Source organism: Rhinichthys klamathensis, unplaced genomic scaffold, assembly GCF_029890125.1.
Source record: "Rhinichthys klamathensis goyatoka isolate OS25496 unplaced genomic scaffold, OSU_Roscu_1.1 h1tg000107l_1, whole genome shotgun sequence".
Taxonomy (NCBI): domain Eukaryota; kingdom Metazoa; phylum Chordata; class Actinopteri; order Cypriniformes; family Leuciscidae; genus Rhinichthys; species Rhinichthys klamathensis.
In genome coordinates, this window is record NW_026606645.1 from 1,887,715 (window position 1) to 1,910,924 (window position 23,210).

The 23,210-nt window shown below is 39.1% G+C and overlaps 1 protein-coding gene across 2 annotated transcripts in view; it reads right to left on the bottom strand.

Annotated features, from left to right (window-relative positions):
• Positions 1–20,593, bottom strand: part of jag1a (jagged canonical Notch ligand 1a) — a 35,920-nt gene extending 15,327 nt beyond the window's left edge. For both annotated transcript variants that reach the window (XM_056253604.1, XM_056253603.1), the window contains exons 1-9: positions 20,286–20,593; positions 19,572–19,880; positions 12,418–12,475; positions 9,419–9,676; positions 8,220–8,280; positions 7,660–7,790; positions 6,206–6,325; positions 3,173–3,286; positions 266–379 (exon numbers count right to left, since the gene is read on the bottom strand). In XM_056253604.1, coding sequence (XP_056109579.1) covers positions 266–379; positions 3,173–3,286; positions 6,206–6,325; positions 7,660–7,790; positions 8,220–8,280; positions 9,419–9,676; positions 12,418–12,475; positions 19,572–19,880; positions 20,286–20,357 — 1,237 coding nt within the window. In that variant the 5' untranslated portion in view covers positions 20,358–20,593. The remainder of the gene's footprint in view (positions 1–265; positions 380–3,172; positions 3,287–6,205; positions 6,326–7,659; positions 7,791–8,219; positions 8,281–9,418; positions 9,677–12,417; positions 12,476–19,571; positions 19,881–20,285) is intronic.
• Between the last annotated feature and the right edge of the window lie 2,617 nt (positions 20,594–23,210).

A 23,210-nucleotide genomic window follows, 5' to 3' on the forward strand; every position in this document is an offset into this window, starting at 1 on the left:
AGTGTAGTCTAAATTACAATCAGACAGATACACATGCAGCCAAATGTCCCTGAAGAATTGTGTGTGTGTGTGTGTGTGTTAATGGACTGTAAATGCACTCTAGTATGAAACAGCGGTGGGGTCTCATGGTGGTCTGTAACTTAAATTCTTCCAAAGCGGACTCGGTTTCCATGGAAATTGGATTTTTGAACAAACACACCCTGACTCAAAGAAAGAGAGGGAGGGGAAGCGGAGGCACAGAGAGGGGTAAAGAAGAGACACCCACCAATGAGACACGTCTTCCCGCTCCACTGCACGGGGCAGATGCATTTAAAAGCGTCCACCAGGTCCACACACACACCGCTGTGATTGCACGGGTTTGGACTGCAGTCATCTTCATCTGAAAAAACCAGAGGAGATTTGCATCATATTTCTTCGGAGGTTCTGAGTTAGGTTTCATTTAAGTATCATATCTTTCTCTTTAGGAAAAAAAAGGAAATTGTCATAAAATCATACATTTTCTGACATAAATAAGTGCGGTGCTCGTCACAAGCTATGTTTCCATTCACTTTCTTTAATGCGCATTTTTTGGGATATCGCATAAAATGCTGGATGGAAACGCGCATAAATTTAAAAAAAATTGCATTAAAAAAAAGTATGCACTAATACACACGCGCATAAACTACACTGGATATTTGATGTGAATCATGTGACTTTGCGCGATGGGACGGCATTAACTGGCAAACGATCTTTTTGCACAGGATCTGAAATGCCTGAGCAAAGTCTGACGTCAAAGTGGTTCAGCATAACTTACACGACTGCGTTCCAAAACAGCAGGAGTCCGCCTCCGAAATGTGTTTATTGATTTTCGTCTACTTCATTAAGCAATTTATTACATACATATAAAGTGGCTTCTCCTACTTTTCTTAGGGATATTTAGCACCAGTAAATCAAGAAGAGACGATTTTGGTGGACTCTGGATGGAAACGCTAGCCTGACTACGTCAGACTTCCTACTTCCGCTAATTTCATTTCGCTCCTGTAGTCAGTCTGAGATAGCAGCCTATCTTTCTGTTTTCCACCGGCCTGAAAACAGCCTGGCCAATCAACGAACAGAGGGCGGGCTGAAAGCCGTGACGTAGTCGGTAAGCGCCGTGTTTAAGATTAGGTCAGGGAAATCGAAAACGACCGCTGATATGGAGACGCGGATGCAATTCGCTCTGTTGTGGAGAATATTCCCGGCATTAGCAAACTGAAGCCCGAACACGAAGAGTGTGTATTAAATATTTTGAATGGAGGTGATGTTGTGGCCCTACTCCCCTTGGGAAAAGTTGAATTTATCAACTATTACCGATCGTCAGCGAGAAACTGGGGAGCCTTTTGACAGGTCAGTGTCTCTTTTCTTTTCCAGGTCTTAAATACATAGACAGTAAAAGAAATGGACAGAGCGATCTCATTGGAACTCAGTTGAGACAGTTGAAGCCCATTTTTAGCGATTTTTGAGAACTTCCGTTCCTGACGCGCAGACTCAGACCGACTCAAACTAAGCTCGATGACGTGAGCAACCTGTCTGACAGACGTTACTCTTCTAGTAGCTGTGCGTGAAAATTGCCAACGTTAATCTTGCAGAGACGGGGAACTTGAGCAAAGAGTTCTTTGGCGTGAGTGAGCAGGAGTAAGTATTCCGTTGCTTTTATGGACTCATTATCTATGGGCTTCTCCCTTGACGGGACGTCCCCCCGATTGCCTGGGAGCTTCTCCTCCTGTCTGTACGGTAATTTCTGTACAGCGCGACAAAGAGTCGAGTGGTTATTATGCAATCGTTAGCCTATTTTTACTAAATCTGTTTCTACGGGGCCATAATGTAACATAGAAGGTAATGGAGCACTTTATACATTGTCGTGTTTCTTTAGAAATAAATAATGGACAAATGGAGTCTTTAAACGCCTCAGATGTAAAGTTATTCGCTGTCAAAGTGACCCCAAAATGAATGGGAGTCAATGGAAATGCTAACGCAAGTTAGCATTTCTATATACGGCCCAGCGCTGTCTTTAAATGTCAATTCGATTTTTTTAGCGTATGAAAACTGCTGATTTATGACTGAAGGCAACAACATTCTGCTACAACATGGCGGCACCCGGCCGGCTTCAACTTCCGGTCGATGGATTACCCCCTTGCTTAAATACCGTAAAACTTCAAATAATAGCCCGGGCTTTTATTTGCCCAAATCGTCGAACTGCACCGGCTTGTACTTGAGATAGGCGTCTAACTTATATGAGACAGGCCTTTATAGTTGAGATGTTGTTCATTGAGATGTTGTTCCTAGAGTCTATAATCTCTAAAAATCTCCAAATGCTCCACGTGAAACCGCGGTCTTCCGACCTCTTACTATCTTGTCGATTGATTTTTATGAATATGCGCGAGGGAGAGAGAGCAAGACAGCGCTCGTGTTGTTTGTAGACGTGGGAGTGCGCGCGGCCGGGTCTCTCTCTCTCTCTCTCTCTCTCTCTCTCTCTCTCTCTCTCTCTCTCTCTCTCTCTCTCTCTCTCTCTCTCTCTCTCTCTCTCTCTCTCTCTCTCTCTCTCTCTCTCTCTCTCTCTCTCTCTCTCTCTCTCTCTCTCTCGTTCACTCGGGTATTTCGCTCGCATCATCAAGTGTTTACAGTGGAAGTTCGATCATAGATTTTAGTTCGATGCATGATGTCTGTGGTTCGATGGCTGTGTCGGCGCATAACATACGTCATAAACAAACTTATCTGATTGGCTTACGGGTAACCAATGATTTTAAACTTCAGTACGCGCCCCCTAGCGAGAGAGAAAACACTTCTCTATTATGCTATCCCAGACTCTGTGTACGAAGCAAAGTGAAGTAGCAGAGTCTGGTATTACCAGGCTATGGAAACGCTGCTTTATTCGCAAATGTTTTCTGCGATATTCCCATTTTTTGTTAAAATTTGCAACTTTGGATGGAAATATAGCTAATGTTTGCTTATGTTACTAGAGTGTTGTGAGTGGTTCAAATGTTACGGGCCCGAGTCAAAGGAGCCCACCTCCAAGCGTCTATGACATTCTGGTTTCTATATACGGCCCGGCGCTGTCTTTCAATGTCAATTCGATTTTTTTAGCGTATGAAAACTGCTGATTTATGACTGAAGGCAAATCTGAGCAGTTTGAGATAGTGTAGAGAAGGCTTACTGATATTGCAGGACGGTCCTGTCCAGCCCGGCGCACACTGGCACTCAAACCCCTGACTGGACTCCACACAACTACCTCCGTTCAAGCAGGGCTCAGACAGACAGGCATTATCCGCTACAGAGAGCCAGAGGGAGAGATGTTATAATGTTGTGCTCACACACACACAATCAAAGCACAACTGAGACAGAACAGTGTTTTCTGAAGGAATGCACGAAATACAGACATTCAACCCCAAAATAAAACACACGGACCACACATTTGCCAAACAATGACAAACTCTCCTTCTGTTCAAGCAGCCTCTGCCTGTTTCATGTCATTTTATGGCTGCATAAACAATAGTATTCTCTTCTACTCACGTAACAGAATCATTTAAACTCAAATCAATATTTCAGTGTGCTATTTATTTAATTAGTTCGTAGTTTTTAGCTGTTGTTGTTCCAGCAGCACTAAACTAAAACTAAAAATCTTGTTTGTTAATGTAAAAAAAAAAATAAAGCTGAAATAAAATATGATATAAATATTAGATGAAAAATTAAACCATATTTAGTAATGTTGCCTTGGCGACTATGCGAAATAAAATAAGTTTAAGGTGTTTAAGTTATATAAAAATGAAAGCTTAATAGAAATAGTAAAAATAAAAATGACAAAAACCAAAACAAAATTTTTAAAAAAGTTATAAAACAAAAAAAAACCTTCTAATTCAAAAATTTAATAATAAATACCATAATAGTAAATTAAATTAATAATGTTAAAATGAGACAAATGTCAGGATCCTGATTGCAGTGTTTTTTTATTTATTTGATCAGCTGACTGTACATTATGACTAAATTTAAACGTATAGCATTGCTAATTTATTTATTTTTTAAATTTATTTAATTTTGTTGGTTTTTTTACTCCATTTATACTATTGCCATTTCACTTTTAACTTATTTAACAATGTTTCCCTAATACAAATGTAGAGTCATATCAATAAAATATCTAGTTTAGTCATGAAACTTTAGAGGGCGCAGGCTGATCAGTCCTTTACACGCAACCTGCAAGCAATCACATGATTACCGCCTGACGCAAGCTGATTGGCCTCTGCTGACCCTGCAGCCAATGAGAATGCTTGCTCAACATTTAAATAGTCTAGTTCAGTGTTCGCTGTAAGCTAGTCCTGCAGCGCGTCGTCAGAGTTGCTCTGAACCCCTCCACCTCCCCAGCTCCACCTGCCTAGATCTGCTACGGGATTTATTCATATCTGTCTATTTATGCCGCAGCAGCATATCTTACAGGCTCCACGTCTGTGTATCTATTAGCAGTAGCAAGTCCACACTTGCTCTTCAGTAGAAATAATCAACAGTATCAGCAGTGTAGCAGATCTAGTCCGCCAAGACCAAATACATTAACATTGGCATATCCAATAACATGCTCAAACTATTCAGAGAGTTATCATGATTGAACTAACATTTTATAAATATCTGCCACAAAAAAAAAAAAAACACTATCATTTGCAGTTTACTAATGTATTTATATGGAAGTCCTCTGTGTTTGGAAAGCTTTACTGAAAATTCAGAAATCATACTTGTTTTGTTTGTTAAGCTTCTCAACAATAACAGAGGGGGGTAAAGTTTAGCAAAGGGTCAACTGAATGTTAAACTGAGAGAGAGAAGAATCAGTATCAGTTTTGTTGCATCAAAATCATATTCTCTCAAGTGTTCACAGGCAGTCAGGCAGGGTCATGTCTTGGTTTTCCCCCTTTCAATCTCCCAGTCACTCCCTCTCTTCGGTCGACCGCTCTTTATCAGATCAGTCAGTGGACGGGAAAGCCCCTTTGGCCTTTCTCACACCGAACAGAGACCACCAACAAAAACAGAGGAGTGTAGCAAGAGGCTGTGAGCATTTATTTCCAATAAGACACGACAAGAAAAAAGGATAAACAAAAAAACGACGCACACCACAGCAGAACAAAACGAAAACAGCAGAACAAGAAAATATCTCTATTATTGCGTCCTGGGCGATTTTTCCAACACACATTTGTGATGGATTTTTCTGCTCAAATCAAATTAACGCACACTGCATTCTTTGGCTTGGCCAGGACATCGACTGCTTGATTGGTATTTCAAGTGTATGTGTGCATGTTTTTGGCAGGGCATCTTCTCTTTTTTACCGACTGAAGAAATCTCAGATGGAGAAAGAGAGAAGTATGGGCAAGCACTGACAAGCAGGATCCGAAATGAACCCTCACCGAGTGCCAAATGTGAGTAAAAACTGGCTTTGGCAAGTAAATAAAATTGAGTTTCTCGCCAGTTGGACGGTATGAACGGCAACATGATACATGCTTAATTTGACGACTCGCTGATAAGCAACACGAGCGATTCAGATCAAAAACATACAAATCGTGCACTCAAGAAAACATCTGTCAAACCAACTTTCTTCTCTTTGGAAAATTCGAATCAATCAGTATTTTATCCAGGACAGTTTTTCTCCAGATCTTCCATGAATGTGGAATATTCCTCAAATCAAATACATACACTACTAGAGTTCAAAAGTTTTAAGTTAGTTTTTTTTTTCTCTCTCTCAAAATAATTAATACTTTTATTTAGCAAGGTGAATAGAAAGTCCAAATAAGCAGCATTTATTTGAAATAGAAATCTTTTCTGACATTATAAAATGACTTTACTGTCACTTTTGATCATTGATCTTTGAAACTTTTTTACTGCATTTTTGATCGAATGATTGCAGCCTTGGTGAGCAGAAGAGACTTCTTTCAAAGACATTTTAAAAATCTTACAGACTTCAAACGTTTAAACTGTTGTGTTAATATTGAGAAATCGTGGTGTATCACAACTTTGTGTTTCACAATACTCTAAATTAAGGAATCTGAGCTCATGATACAAGTTCAATCAGGAGTGGATGCCCCTCCCAGTCCTCCTCCCACGGCATCCTTTTCTCTTTTTATACCGGATGTTTGCAGTGGACATCACTCATGCGAGGAGGTGTGTCTGTGTGTGTGTGTGTGTGTGTGTGTGTGTGTGTGTGTGTGTGACCCACCTCTCTCGCAGTTCTGTCCAGAGTAGCCATCAGGACAGGCACAGTGGTATTTGTCTGGTCCGGTGTTACTGCAGGTGCCGCCATTGAGACAGGGCTGCCGCGTGGCACAGGTGTTCAGATCTAAATCAGATGAAACAATTCAACAAATGAGCCAACCTGAACAGAACAGAACAGAACAAAGCAGATTAGAATAGGACAGAATGGAGCAGAACAGAACAGAATAGAAAATAATTGAATAGGAAAGAACGGAACAGAACAGAATAGAATAGAATAGATTAGAATAGAATAGAATAGAATATAACAGAATAGAATGGGACGGAACAGAACAGAATAGGAAAGGAAAGAACAGAACAGAACAGAACAGAACAGAATAGAATAGGACATAACAGAACAAAACAAAACAGAACAAAATAGAATAGAACAGAACAAAACAAAACAGAACAGGACAGAACAAAACAGAACAGCACAGCACAGCACAGAACAGAATAGAACAGGACAGAAACGAATAGAATAGAACATGACAAAACAGAATAGAATAGGACAGAGCAGAACAGAATAGAATAGGAAAGAACAGAACAGAATAGAAGATAATAGAATAGAACATGACAAAACAGAATAGAATAGGACAGAGCAGAACAGAATAGAATAGGAAAGAACAGAACAGAATAGAACATAATAGAATAGGACAGAACAAAACAGAACAGAACAGAGTAGAACATGACAAAACAGAATAGAATAGGACAGAGCAAAACAGAATAGAATAGGACAGAGCAGAACAGAATAGAATAGGAAAGAACAGATCAGAATAGAACATAATAGAATAAGACAGAACAGAACAAAACAAAACAGAACGGAACAGAGTAGAATAGGACAGAACAGAATAGAATAGAACATGAAAAAACTGAATAGAATAGAATAGGACGGAACAGAACAGAACAGAATAGGAAAGAACAGAACAGAACAGAATAGTACAAAATAGGACAGAATAGAACAGGATAGAACAGAACAAAACAGAACAGAACAGAACAGAACAGAACAGAACAGAACAGGACAGGACAGAACAGGACAGAATAGGACAGAACAGAACAGAACAAAACAGAGTAGAATAGAACAGAACAGAACAGAACAGAATAGAATAGGATAGAACAAAACAAAACAGAACAGAACAGAACAGAACCGAACAAAACAGAACAGAACAGAGTAGAATAGGACAGAACAGAATAGAATAGAACATGAAAAAACAGAATAGAATAGAATAGGACGGAACAGAACAGAATTGAACAGAATAGGACAAAATAGGACAGAATAGAATAGGATAGAACAAAACAAAACAGAACAGAACAGAACAGAATAGAATAGAATACGACAGAACAGAACAGAGCAGAATAGGACAGAACAAAATAGAATAGAATACGACAGAACAGAATAGAATAGAATAGAACAGAATAGAATACCTTTGTCACAGAGCTGCCCTCCCCAGTTTGTGTCACACAGGCATTGCCAGGGTTCGACGCATGTGCCGTGCACACAACCGGGATGTGGAATACACTGGTCACAATACTCGCCCTGCCAGCCGTACTGACACCTGTGAAGGGCACAACATCACCTCTGAATATAAGACACACACTTTTCGAAACATGAAGTCACTGACGTAATGCGGCTCTGTTGCAATTCCTAGTGAGCTGCCAACCTAGACAGGATTTCAGAAATTATATTTCAATGCTTTCGCTCGCAAACGTTCACGTTCCCCCGAGAAACTTTTGTGAGTGAATGCAAAAGCATTGACATATTTGTTCCATCATCATGTCCATTTAGGCTTCTATGGAATACTTTATTCATTATCCGTACCTTTTCTGAATAAGGTATTTGGCTTTGGGAACATCCCTACTAATGAGTAGCCCAGTGCAGAAAATGCAAAAAGCGCTATTTGGACAGTAGACAGCGAGTCAGCTCACCTGGTTTTGGGACAGAGTCATTTAAACCATTTTCTGTGTAAATAAATGCTATAAGTTACCTGCAGTCTCCAGGCACTTTACAGGAGCCATGCTCTGTGCTGCAGCCCTGCTTACAGATCGCTAAGAAAACAAGACAGAAAGAGGAATATTGTTACCGCTATCAGCTCCATCTGTGTGATCTCAGCCATTCTCTCTCATCGGGCCTTTTCAGCGGCTCTGAACATCGTCGCACACACACTGCCAACATGATGTCATTTCTCCTCCCCTCCACTCATGTTTCTTCATGCGGGAATGAATGAGGGAATAAACACTATTACAGAGACAAAATCCACCCTAATACTGTCGCAAACCCACACCGTATCAAACACTAACACACACTAGCTGTCAGACAGGATGATGATGTGTGTGTCTGTGTGTGAGAGAGAGAGAGAGAGAGAGAGAGAGAGAGAGAGAGACAAAGCTTTGTTGTGATAGTGACAATCTCAAATAACAACATCCCTATGAGGTCAACGATACAGAGCCATTATAAGTCCAGTCTGACCGAGCCTGAATCCACTTCCCACACTTTTTCAACAATGAATTTCCCCGACTTTTCTAGTATTTTGTGATTTCTCTTAAAAATAAGAAAAATTTGCAACCGATTAGAAAGTTAAAAATGTTCTAAAACTTTACTTTTAAAATTGTATTGATTTCCATGAGTATTTCAGGTTTGGAAATTTTAGTAAAAGTAAAGTCATAAATAATGTCACAAAAGGTTTCTATTTCAAATAAATGCTGTTCTTTTAAACTTTCTATTCATAAAAAAATCCAGGGGAAGAAATGCATCAAGGTTTCCACAAAAATATGAACCAGCACAACTGTTTTCAACATTGATAATAATCAAGAAATGTTTCTTGAGCATCTAATCATCATATTAGAGTGATTTCTGAAGGATCATGTGACACTGAAGACTGGAGTAATGATGCTAACAATTCAGCTTTGATCACAGGAATAAATTACATTTTACTATATATTCAAATAGAAACCAGTTATTTAAAAAATGAAATAATATTTCACAGAATTACTGTTTTTACTGAATTTTTAATCAAATAAACACAGGCTTGGTGAGCAAAAGAGACTTCTTTCAAAAACATTTAAAAATTCTTCCTGAACATCCCAAATGTTTTAACGGTAGCGTACCTCTAGCGTAATCCATAAATCCATGCACAACAGCAGTATAAATATGCCAAAAGGCCACCATCAAGGCCACGCCCCTTACCAGTGTTGCATTCTGGGCCAGCCCATCCCTCCAAGCAGGTCTTGTTGCCATTGTGATCGCAGGTATAGTGGCCGAAGAAGTCATCTCTGGGCCGACAGAACTTATTGCAGCCGAAGCCAAAGTAATGCTCGTCGCAGGTCACCCGAATCTGGTACTGGAACTGAGCCACGGGGCCGTTGTGCTTCAGAAGCTGCCACTGACGGTTCGGGTTGATCATGCCCGACTGGACCGCTTTCTCGATCACTTGTCCATTAATGCCTGCAGGAGAGGGGGAGAAACCGGGAAAATTGGAGCAGCTGTGGTTTAATTACGCTTGTGTTTGGCGTGACTGTGAAACTATGCCACTAGCTTACACAACTCTGGCACGCACACACAGTCTGTTTGCAACAAGCGGATTTGTGTACTGGCTTTAGGGTGAAAGGTTTTCTGATAGGCTATCAACCCTTTAAACACAAAAGTAGATGATTTATAGCCCCCAAAATGACAAAAAGCATAATTAAATCATCATAAATGTTCCCTTATATGATTTGTACTCTATCTTCCAAGCCTTTTAGCATGACAAATATATTAAAATGTAATCTTTTTTGGAGATTGATGATAGTATAAATCACTATCTAATTTTGTTGTGTGGAAATAGCAGCTCGGACATTCTGCTTAAAGATGTCCAATAGCTTGTTTTCATATGACGTCACGCCACTGCGTTGCCATGGCGCGGAATGCAAATGGAGGGCAGGAAGTGATTTGCTGTATTTAGAAAGCTCTATAACAAACTCAAAATGCCTATGTTTTGCCTCGTTTATGGTTACTTAAATCGATCAAACCGCGAGGAGTTTTTATCGTGTACTAAAAGTTGTTGTTCATAAGGGGTGAAAATGCAAGAAATTGACAGAAAAACTCCGGAAAAACGGCTTGCAAACCTACGTCTGCGGTCCGGAGGAGCCGAATGGGAAAATGCCCGTGTGTGCAGTGATCACTTCGTCAAAGGGGAGTTAATACAACTTAAGTGGCTATGTTTGTGTAACATGTAACGTTTCCGAACTTTGTAAAGTCAAAGTATGTGTGTAAGACGAGGTAGTTGCTGATATCTACCGCCTCGATGGCAGGAAAATCTTTCAATTCAGTTGAAAAATCGCTCCTCTTCATAACGTAAGGATCACGTCCAACATATGTTTGATTTTTTGTTTATATCTTTCTCTTGTAATAGCGTGTAAAGTAGTACAGTACGGACTTTCCTCCATCTCGTCCATTGCGCTCTTCACTCCCTGCCCTCCATCTGAATTTCACGCGTCATCATAATCACGTGACTGAAACCCAGCTATTATGCCCTTTTACAAAGTCTTGATTTTGTTTTTAGGCTCTACTATGATAGGTTTTCAAGCTTGAATGTTCAAAAAACACATTCTTTTTCATATATATGACATTGTTGCAGCACCTCTCTTCCTAGTCTGTCAGTAACGCTCTGTTTAGTTCCTGTCTCTATGAAGCTCCTCCTTCTGTAAAGCGCAATGTGCTCTGATTGGTCGGCTGGACCAGTGTGTTGTGATTGGTCAACCGCTTCCAGCGTGTTCGTAAAAATGTCTCACTCCTTACCATAACTGCGAGTTTCAACACCACTACTAACTAACTCAACCAGGACCCTTTGTTTTCTGCATATACCTTGTGCAGGAATTATTTAAATGAGGAATATTGTGATGTGTTCGTTCCTGGAAGAGAAAACAAGACTACAATCGAGGCATTTCAGAAACTGATATAGAGAATAACTCCCTTTGAAGAGAAATAGGTTCTTCTTAAAAATCTTTTTGTGTGTTTGTTGTGTTTTAAAGTTGCGTTTAGAATGAGTAAATGATCACAGATATTTCATTTTTGGGGACTGTCCCTTTAAGAGCAGTGACCAATATACTTTGTTTACTATTGTTCTTATGTGCAGAGAAATACCGTAGTAATTTTTTCAGGGCAGGCCAGTATCCAGCACAGCGGTGAGGTATTTGGCCGAAGGGCTATACATTGTGAGAGGTGCGTGTGAAGTGTGTGCGGCTCGTGGTTCAGGAGAACTAAGCGTCCTGACCCAAACCTGGCCTTCAGAAATACAGGAGGAAGGGCATCAGTCAGTGTCAGGCTGCCAAACCTGAGAACTCACTGTTACCTCTCCTCGCTGTTTACCTGAGAGCGAGACAGACCCTCACACTCCTGCATGATGCTGGAAACATCACACCACTGTGCGAGAGGGAAAAACTGTCATGGTAAATATTTACAAATATAAAATGATTTAAAAAATCATTAAATTACAGAAAATATTATATCCAGTTTTTATTAATTCTGCACAGTACACTACATACTGCAGAATTAGTAAAAGTATTATTATTAGTATGAGAATTAGTATGAGTACTACACTTTGAAAACATAGTTAAATAGCAGATAAAATCATAATTTGATTGGTTATGCTTACTGTGGTTTCATTTACGTGTGTGTGTGTGTGTGTGTGTGTGTGTGTGTGTGTGTGTGTGTGTGTGTGTGTAAATGAACGATGCACTACAGAAGCTGGACCCGTGCTAAAGGCTACTTGACATGTTGGTGTTAAATACAAGTCAATATTGGCACTCCTGTTCATGTTTGGCACACACACACACACACATCTGAATCATTTTAATCATCTTCTTTTCTATACAAAAGTTTAGAAAAGTATCTTCTTTTTCACTGCTGTGTGTGTGTGTGTGTGTGTGTTGTCTCATGCTTATAAAAATGGGTTTAAAAGACTGATGAATGCAAGCAGGTGCAGGCAGCGGTTTAGTAACAGGATGTGTTTGCCAGCCATTCACACACACACACACACACACACACACAGAGAGAGAGAGAGAAATGCACGCAAATACACACAAACAGCATGCTGCATTTACACACTCTTTATCACATTGTCATTCTTTGACTGTACTCTCTTCAAACATACAGAACAAAGTGTGTGTGTGTGTGTGTGTGTGTGTGAGAGAGAGAGAGATGCTTACTGCCGGTGCTTGAGTCATTATTGAAGTCCAAAGCCTCCACAATCAACGTATATGACCTCTGAAAGAAAGAAAAAATACATAAACATCAATACACACCACACACACTCAAGAATCACCTTAAATTGCCAAATGTTAATCTTATTTTCATTCACAATGTGCCAGTGAAATACAATAAGGACGACCCGCCAACCGGCAAGAGTCAGTAAATATTACTTTTCCACCAAAAGGTTTTCACTAATTCAATCACAATTTGATATGCAAATAATACGATGATACCATTGCTGTCCATTACATTTCAGAATAATCTATCAATTTAAGTATATGGGAGATTTTAAACTTAAACCTGGTATTTAAAAGTTTAACATTTTTTTAAAGTATTAAAAGAAATAACAGTTACACTACCTTTCAAATGTTTGAGGTTTATAAGATATATTATTGTGTCTCTCATCTGCTCAGCAAGGCAGCATTTATTTAATCAAAAATTTAGTAAACTGTGAAATATTATGACCATTTAAAATAACTGGTTTAATTTAAAAAATGTCAGCAATGTGTATTTTGAATTTTCAGCATCATTACTCCAGTCTTCAGTATCACATGATCCTTCAGAAATCATTTTAATATGCTGATTTGCTGCTCATGAAACACTTCTGATTATTATCAATGTGGAAACAGCTGTTCTGCTTTTTTGTGATACCTTTCTGAATAAGTATTCATGTCATTCAAAAAGAAACTTATTGACCCCAAACTTTTGAACGATAGTTAATATCAATAAGACTCGATAAACACGTTCAAGCGGTTCAGTCAGTCTGAATGAACGCAGAGCTTTCATACACAGGGGTAATAACAAACATTTCCAGAATGTTTGAGGATCATTAATACACACAGTAATGATTGATCACTCTTTGCTTTATCAGCAGTTATCACTGAACTACTTTCTATCTCTCGATTAAAGATAAGTAACAGGACAGACAGGAGGAGAGTGAAAGAATGCGTGAGAAAATCCGCAACAAGATGTTAGATGATGTTTGAGGGAGAAAAAAAACATGAAACTAACAGAAAAGATTCTCAGAATATGAGTCTGATTCTGAGAACAGAAACATTCACTCTCAGTGAGATGATGATGACGACCTCACGTCACACACACACACACACACACAATGCCACTCTTCCTGCCTCTGCAGTCTGAGGGATCTATGGGTCTTTATGAGCTTTAATCCATCCACACACACACACACACACACGAAGGTAAATTCAGACGAGTGTGTGTAGCTTGGGCTGAATCTACACACACACACAGGCCATTCACAGTTGGAACTTACACACACTGATTCAGCTCCAAGTGACACCTCAGTGAGACAGTGTGAGAAAGACATGAAGAACCTCTCGGACAGCACTCACTTCAATCACACACTGACAGAGATGTTTGTTTGACCATATTCAGCAGTGTTTCCCCTAGGATTTTTTTTCGGGGGAGGGGGAGGGGGAGGGGGAGGGGGGGGGGCAGACTGCTAGTGTTGCGGAGTGGGCGTGTTACGGATACGTGGTGTAATTTTTTTATTTTTTATTAATTGAAATCATGTATTATGAATCATTAAACTTATACAACTTTTTTTTTTTTTTTTATATATGGAAAAAAAATTCACACTAATTCTGTGTTGTGTTTTTTCTGGTAATAAAATGAAGACATAAAACACAAATTTTAGCATTTATCATCAATTTTAATCATATGAAATTAAATAAGCTTTTTGTCAAATAACTTGCTGCACAATGAGCTTTAGCCTACTGTTAAAATTAAAACATGGATTATTACTTAAAAATTTCAGTTTTGATGATAATTTATTTGGATTACTGTTAGTGTATTATTACATTGGGACAAATCTAAATTCTAATGTACAACGGTAATATATTTCTGTCAAGTTAAACCGAACTTTTATTTTGACAGGTTGCCGTGAAGACCTTTTGAGTTTCTGTGCGTTTATGTCATGATGATAGTTTTTCTCAAATGAAGCGGTGAAATGATCACGAAGTGACTTTCAGAGTGGATCCATTTGTGTCTTCATATGGGGCAAAAAACAGCGCAAGCGTCACACGTGCTTCAGTGTGTGTGTGTGTGTGTGTGTGGTAAATGAAACTGCGCGTCGGCGGCACCATTCGTTCACACAGAACATGCAGGATGCGTATTTAAATAGTCTTTGTGTTTAATATTCACACACACTAGTCTACATCGCGTTTTGATTTCAACTGTAGCCTACTGAAGTGCTTTCTATTTTTTCCTCAAATTTACAAATTCCGTGAAATTCCGCGTTATACACTAAATTCCTTTTTTATGACTGGATTTCGTCAGCATTTTAGGGGGGGCGGGGGGTCGTTTTGGGAGGGCGGGCCGCCCCCCCCAAAACAATGGTAGGGCAAACACTGTTCAGTATTGATATCTCAATATTTATGTATCTGCTCTGTAATGGCTTCAGTTAGAAAAAACATCATTTCAACCAAGTCATTGAAACCAATGAGATGTTTAAAAACCTAGTTAAAGAAAATAGCAGAATTAAGAATATTTGATTCATAGTTTAATTAATATGCACCAAGATAAATAGCAATATTTAACTACATATTTCCCCCCACAAATTGAATCATTGAAACGGACAGTTTGATTCACAAAGAATCAAACTTACCAACACAGTTTTTCCAACACCAGATATGATGTTGATGGTTTATTTTATATTTCCATTATATTGCACAGCCCAAATCAAAACCTTTAAAGTCCCCCTGTGGTGAAATTCAAGCTTTTAAATGTTGCCTATATGTCTATGTGGTGTTTTTAATATGCTTTAAGACAAATCATGTGTAAATTCATAAGTCGACAGCATTGCTGAGTATTTTCTCCTTAAAACTGCAGTGAACCAAAGAGTCTCAAAAACACGGTTTGAAATCGCTGGTGTTTCTGACGTCACACACTACCTTGTAACCAATCAGGTCAACATGTGATCGTCAGCGAGTAGATCTCTGAGCTGAGTGAGTGAGTGGAGGCGGGGCTCATTTGCATATTCATAGACCCGCGTATACTAAATGAGGCAAGGGTGTAGAGTTACATTCAAGCTATTTTAAGGCATGATGACATTTTTTTTCAACGTTTAAATATGTCATTTTGGTGATCAAAGATGAGTTTAAAGGGATAAAGTTATTGACTACAGGGCGACTTTAACTTTTAAAAACGTAAAGGTTCGCACAAAGAGTTTTACAAACTAAAGCCAATCAGGAGTCGCCATATTCAATGTGTCACATGAACAAGAAGGATGTTATTATGACTGAGAGATCAATATATGGATCCAAAAACCTATAAAATGTAACAAAGAACCTTTTTTTAAATTACCAAAGAGCAACTAAACAACCCTATACAGTGAAAATGGTTCTTGATAAGATGTTTTTTTGCTAAATTTTCGAAACCATTAAAGACAAGAGTGAGGCATGAAATATCTACAGTGCAATCAAACACGATCTAGATGCTCTCTCGTCTACAGCGTCTCCAAGTTCACTAACAGCAGGACGCTGGTTTCCAAGACACCGTCCTAAACATCCATACACACACCCTGAATTTTCATCTGACCACTGCTGATGGTGCAAAAACGAACAACAGACAGATCGGAACACACACACACACACACACACACACACACTCGTGCAAAGACCCCCTGTGTTTCTTTGTAAACCCGCTTTGTTGAACCGCCTTCCCACAATCCAGCATCCAGTTCAATTGCTAGGTAGACTTGTGATGGAAAAGAAAGCATGCAAGATGACAATGTCTAATTAATCTCCATTCAGGGCGGCTGTGAGGCGGGTCTAGACCGCTCTGATCGACGTGGGCAGGGGGTGAGATGTTTGAGCGCGGCTGCCACGGAAACTGGCCCTAATTGGACTATCAGACTGACTCGCTTTGACCTCGTATTGACGGCTCGGTCTCATGAGTTGTGAAAGTAAACATGGGCTCCAGCAAAAACAACTCCACCATTCAGATTCCGAACAGAATCAGATCGAGCCTTGGGAGACGTTCTAAAAAACACAAGAGATTTTCAGTGGCTGCATGGTTAAGCAATATGGATTTTTTGATGACCGATGCCAATATCTTAGAGAGCAGGTGTCTGATATAAAGCTGATTTAGGCATATAGGATATCACACAATTTAATATTTAAAGGGATAGTTCACTTTGAAATAAATTTTTGATATGTTTTACCTCAAGGGCATCCAAGATGTAGGTGTCTTTGTTTCCGCAGAAGTTTCAATTTTGATATTTTTAGGTCAAACCGTTCTTGTCTGTCAGTCATATAATGCAGGTCTATGGTCACTTCCTCAAAGAGCATGCACAGAGAAGTCCAAATTAAACATGATTTAATGACTCGTAAATGTAAGTACACATTGATGGCCTAAGACACGAAACGAGCGGTTTGTGTGAGAAAACGAACAGTATTTATATCGTTTTTACCTCTTGTAACCACAGCCACGTCCAAGTGATCTGACGGCGCGGGCGCTTCGGTCTGTGCGTTACAAGAGGTAAAAACGATATAAATACTGTTCGTTTTCTCACACAAACCGCTCGTTTCGTGTCTTAGGCCATCAATGTGTACTTACATTTACGAGTCATTAAATCATGTTTAATTTGGACTTCTCTGTGCGTGCTCTTTGAGGTGGTGACCATAGACCTGCATTATATGACTGACAGACAAGAACGGTTTGACCTAAAAATATCAAAATTGAAACTACTGCGGAAACAAAGACACCTACATCTTGGATGCCCTTGAGGTAAGCTAAAACATATCAAAAATGTATTTCAAAGTGAACTATCCCTTTAATTAGAGGTCGTTAATATGTAGTCGATTAATCGGCACCAATAACCAATTGCTGGAACAATCTGTTATCGGAAAAAATCCATATAGTTTTTTCCATGTTTCGTCCATTGCTGGAGCGGCAGAGAAGCGTTTGCTGTGATTAAACCGCACGAGAACGCCCTCTAGAGGTGAAAATAAACCATCACTGATGCCTCGTGGAGTTTGTTTTGACACGTGAGGCTGCGCGCGGCACAGAGCGGGACACTTCAGATGCCCATATAAAACACAATGAAATGGTATGTATACAGTACACTACTGAACGTGCTTTATTAAGTAATTAATTTGTTGACTAGATTCTGCATCAGTGGAGAACAGCAGTTTGTTTGATGTCGAGGCTCAAAGGACACTAACAGTAACTCAAGCAATTGGATTTATATGAAATGGCAACACTTTACAAATAGTCATTTGTAAAATTAACTAAGGTTAATCAAGGTATTGTTCATTTTAACATTTACCAATACATTTTTTACATTTTAAAGTTGTATCTCTTAACCTTAGTTAATGAACTATGAACTAACATGATTCAAGGTATAGCCTATTATTTTTTATTTTTTTAAAGTACAGTACATTTTCATGGTTGTTATAAAGTTCAGCACAATTGTGTGTTTTTTAAAAAAATATTTAGTATCCATTTAAAAAAACTATCGGTTGAATTACGTAGTTATCGTTAACGATAAAATCCACTATCGGTCGACCTCTATATTTATTTTGAACAATTTCTGCAATTAACCTTGTATTTATTTTACATAATATTTACTAAACTATTTAAATAAATAATTTTGGGGGGAAATCTGTCAAATAAATAGATTTACACTTTAGATAGGAACTTCTTGAATCTAAAATGTTTAGAAATAATTTGAAAATGAATCATTTAAACTTGATCAAAAAATACGTAAAATATACAGATTGTTAGGAACTTCTTGATTATGCAATCCTATTTTTCACAAATAAAGAAGCTGTAAAATCTAGACTACAGTGGAAGGTGGTCACTGGTCAATATATATCAAATGTGACACAAAATTAATGAAATACACTTATTTTGCACAATCTTTACTCAAATTCACCCCCCCCAAAAAAGGTGTATTATTCATTGACAAGGCTGTCCGCAGATTTAGGAACTGACACAAGAGGGAACGAACACTTCTGCCAATCAAGCGTACATGGTTATCCACCAATGGCAATCATCGGCGAAACCACTGTATATTTGGCAATCACAAGCTAAAAGTCTTCATAGACTAATAAATCAGCTTGGGTGGTCAATTTGCCTATATCTGTCTATTCTGAAATTATCATCAGCATGAGCCGATTTCTTGTGAATTTCAACAAGTAAATATTTTGTAGTATTGATTTGATCATTTGCTATGATTGAATTGTAATTTTGTATTTCCTCATACAGCATTATATAGTCCACTCTGTCCATCCATATCAGAATTGGCCACCTTATATGTGAATGCATGCTTTGAAGGTTGAATTACTGAATGTGTTTCAAAACCATTAATTGACCAGCACCATAGCCAGGATTTGGACAAGGAGGACACCTATAATGCCCAGAAATGCTGTCTGGGTATAGGCAGCTCACTTGGTTTCATTAAGAGATACAGAGATTGAAAGATAACCCCCCTTAAATGATCAATGGTGTCTCTGACTAGATATCTAAAGCAGTTTCCTGTGGCCATTGTGTGCAAAACAGCCTCTGATTGTCCATCAGTAAGTGCTGGAGATAAACTCAGGTGTTTAATAACGCATTGTCTTGCTATTTTGAGAGGATACTGGTGGAGTGGGCTGGCTAGGGTGGGGTAACACAAGACCCCTGTCCAACCTGAGCGTCATCATACAGGAATGCCATGGCACAGAACACGTGAACGGGGCCAGAACCGGCTCTCACAAAACAACAGCTTGTAATCAGAGTCCTGGGAAATGTCGAGTGTGTGTTTACAAACAGAATGTGATGCTGGATGCCTCATGGAAACGGTAAGGCTTAGGGAAGACCGGGGCAAGTTGTCACAAGGAGTTTCATGACCCGCTATTAGGGGCATGTCGTCACAAAAAACTGGACTTTTTTTCATGTCCAATAACAGTGTGGACGTTCAATGGCTGTTCTGTAGCAAATAGTCTATACACAAACTGACTTTCAAACTGACCGTGATAGGCTACTGCACTAAAGAGTGTGACAACTAGCCCCGGTCTCATGTAATCCTATGTTTAGCCGTCTTGTTTAATCATATTATGATTCCCCAACGTGTTTGCTAACAAAAACAGCATTTTCAACTCACCGGCCACGCGAAACTGAAGGGCAGCACAATCCTGGATTTATCGTTCGTGTTGTCGAGGGGCTTGACAGAAAAAGTATTCCCACCGATAACGGGAGTAGATCCGCTTCCGTAACTGCACGGGCCTCCTGAAGACACCCGCGACTGATACTCCTTCAAACACACGCGGAAAAACGTATCGCACTCGTCCGCCGTGCATGTGCGGTCCAACGCGGCGCGTGCGCCGTCACAGCACGCGCCGCTCTGCAGCTCCCCGTTCACGTTCTGCACGGACAGAACCTGCATCTCAAAATGCCCTGATGCCTCACATACCTGGAACAAAGAATACAGTAAACAGTTAATATTAGTGTAAAAAATCTTTGACATGTGGATTAAATCAATCAATCTATCTATCTATCTATCTATCTATCTATCTATCTATCTATCTATCTATCTATCTATCTATCTATCTATCTATCTATCTATCTATCTATCTATCTATCTATATCGGCTACTTGAGTGACAAAAAAGTATTTTTCCCCCGCTGTTATGTGCATAAACAATCAAAATCTGTCAAAAAAGTTTTTTAAAAACCTTAAAAGTTTGAAGCAAAATGTGAGATCTAAGCAAAACTGCGAAATTTAAATGAGAACTAGTCAAATCTATTTCAGTGCAAATGTTCTAATAGCATCATCATCATCACTTATCGTCACATATGAAAAGCCAAACCGCACGTACCCGCATCCACAGGCACCGCAAAAGCACATGAACGGACAGCACCGCAAAACTTGGACTCCGTCTCAGAATCATGCCTCCTCTGTCTGTCTGTTCGCTGTGAAACTACACGTTCATCCGACACACGGCTCTCATATAGTGCCTCATGCACGAGGACTGAGCCGCTCAGATCCAATAGAGGACAGATTCCCTGATGCCCCTTTAGAGGCTCTATTATCCTCCACTCTATTCTTGTATTGTCCTTCTGTTTTTACAACAATGCCCACGGGCTGGAGAGGAAAAGCTGCGAATGCGACTGAGCGAACGCTCCATCTATACAGCGCGTTCACGCAGGAGGGGCGGGGCCGGCACTTGGTATACTTTACATATTCATGAGTGGGCGGGGCTGTGGGTGTAAATAACATCCACCTTGTTTGTCTTTTTTCTACAAATAAATAATAATAATAATAATAATATGAGAATTCAAAAATAATATAAAATGTGTAGCCAACTTTGGAAATTGTATATATTCAAGGCTGCAATATAATATATAAATAACATTTAGAATAAATAAATAAAATATTATATAATATATATATATATATATATATATGCCATATATTTTGTATTTGCTATGTCAATTTTTGCAGCCTGTGTTTTTTCTCCCCCCCCCAAAAAAAGCCTTTTTTTTTTTAAGATTTACACATTCCAAATAAAATTCCATTAAATTTAATTGAATACATTTACATTTAGTCATTTAGCAGACGCTTTTATCCAAAGCGACTTACAAATTAGGACTAAATTAAAGCGAGTTATCGTGAAAGAGGCAAAAACAATGCAAGAAGTGCTCAAAGTGCAGGCATTTCTCATAAACCAGACAAGGGAGTATGAGGTTACATATGAATAATCTTTACATATTATTCATATTATGAATTAAGAATATTAGATGAGTAAAAAAAAACCTAGAGCATTAATCTTAAACTTAAATTTAAGCATATTTTCTTTTCTTTTTTTTTTTACATTTATGAATAGGAATCACATACACTAAATGGTCAATGGTCCATAAAGATTATAATAATTTATTTTGATTATGATCATTTTTGCAACCAATGTTTTTTTCTCAACAATCAACACCGAGACACAGTAGGACAATCCAATCAACTGACTGTACGTCTATCCATCCAAGTGTCATCTTCATTCACATAAAATCAAAACTAGTGTGTGTCCTGTCTAGGTTCACACAACTCAGACAGCATACTCATGATTTCTGACAGTTTATTCCCACGAGCCTGCATAGACGTTATCTGCGTATCAGAGGCTGTCAGTCTGAATCGTATTAGGCATCGCTCTCTGACCTTCCTTCCTGGTGTCTCTGCATGCCTTATTGCATTTTCGGTATAGGCCTTACTTCACTTGATTGCATTCTAACGAGGTTCATTCGCTACACATTTCGGCACAAGTTGCCATTGTGACAGTCCTGTTATTATGCATATATTATTCATGAGCAAGAACCATGAATATCACCACACAGGAGCGCTTGCTAGTTCTCCATTGTTTTTGCCACAAAACAGCCTCAGTCTTTTCATCCCTGTAATGGCAGCTGGTCGGAGACGGCTCTTTCTCGGGACGACAAACTGCTCTTTTCAAAGCTAAACGTGAAGCGGTTAATCATCTCCCAGTCCGTGCTTGAGGAGTCCCTAATGAAAAGAACATGACAGGAATAGGGGAGGGGGGATGGAGAAGAAAAGGGGAATCTCCTGTGAAATAGAGATGGAGGAAAGGAGGGGCTGATAAAGGTGGGGTCTTTATTTTTAAATTAGAGCAGCTGGGTCTCACTCTCCTTAAAGAGCGGTCATGAATAGATTATGGCACAGGCCTAAACAGGAGCCGCCCACCCCCTTCCTCTGGGACACGCCCCCTCCCTTTAGGACACGCCCCCTCCCCTGGATGGAATGAACTGCATTACATTGACAATGAAGAGAACAGGTATGATTCATATTCCACACATATAAAAAAAAAACACATGAGGATTTTCTCACGAACGAGTAAACACAGTAGCCTACCGTTCAAAAGTTCAGTAAGGGGTCGGGAAGATTTCTTCTGCTCACCAAGACTGGATTTATTTGATCAAAAATAATAATATTGTGAAATATTTTTACAATTTCAAATAACTGTTTTTCTATAAGAATATATTGTAAAATCTAATTTATTCCTGTGATCAAAGCAGAATTTTCAGCATCATTACTCCAGTCTTCAGTGACACATGATCCTTCAGAAATCAGTATAATATGATGATTAGATTCTCAAGAAACATTTCTGATTAATATCAATGTTGGAAACAGTTGTGCTGCTTCATATTTTTGTATAAACTGATTTTTTTTCAGGATTCTTTGATGAACAGAAAGTTCAAAATTAACCCTATATTACTAAGATGTTTTTAATAAAAAAATATGCTGTTTCACTCTAAAATGCAGTGCATCACAGAAGCAAAATGTGGTCAAGAAACAATTGAGCTGTGATACTGCAGTGTGTTGACACTCACAAACCTATACTCAAAAAAAAAAAAGAGAAGAAAATCCAGGTGTCTTTTATCGAGGAATCTCAGACTCTCCCAATTCCTCAGAACCCATAAATGCAGTGACATCATTGCACCTCAACCACGATTTACCAAACCTGACATGAGCATCCCAACAGGCCTGAAGCCGCAGGCAGCGATACGCTGTCAAGCCGCCAGTAAGTTACTCTTTCCCCTTACGCTTCATGAGGCAACCAGTTTTACTTTCCTGTATCTTCACGCCTTGTCTATTCATGCGTGACCGATGGCAAGGGTTTCCACGCCCTCGTGAGAAAAACCTTTTCAGTCTGTGTTTTTGTTTATTTGCATGTTTGTTTACTTATCTCTTTACCTTTGACTTAGTTTTTAGAGATTGATCATTCATAACTGGGATG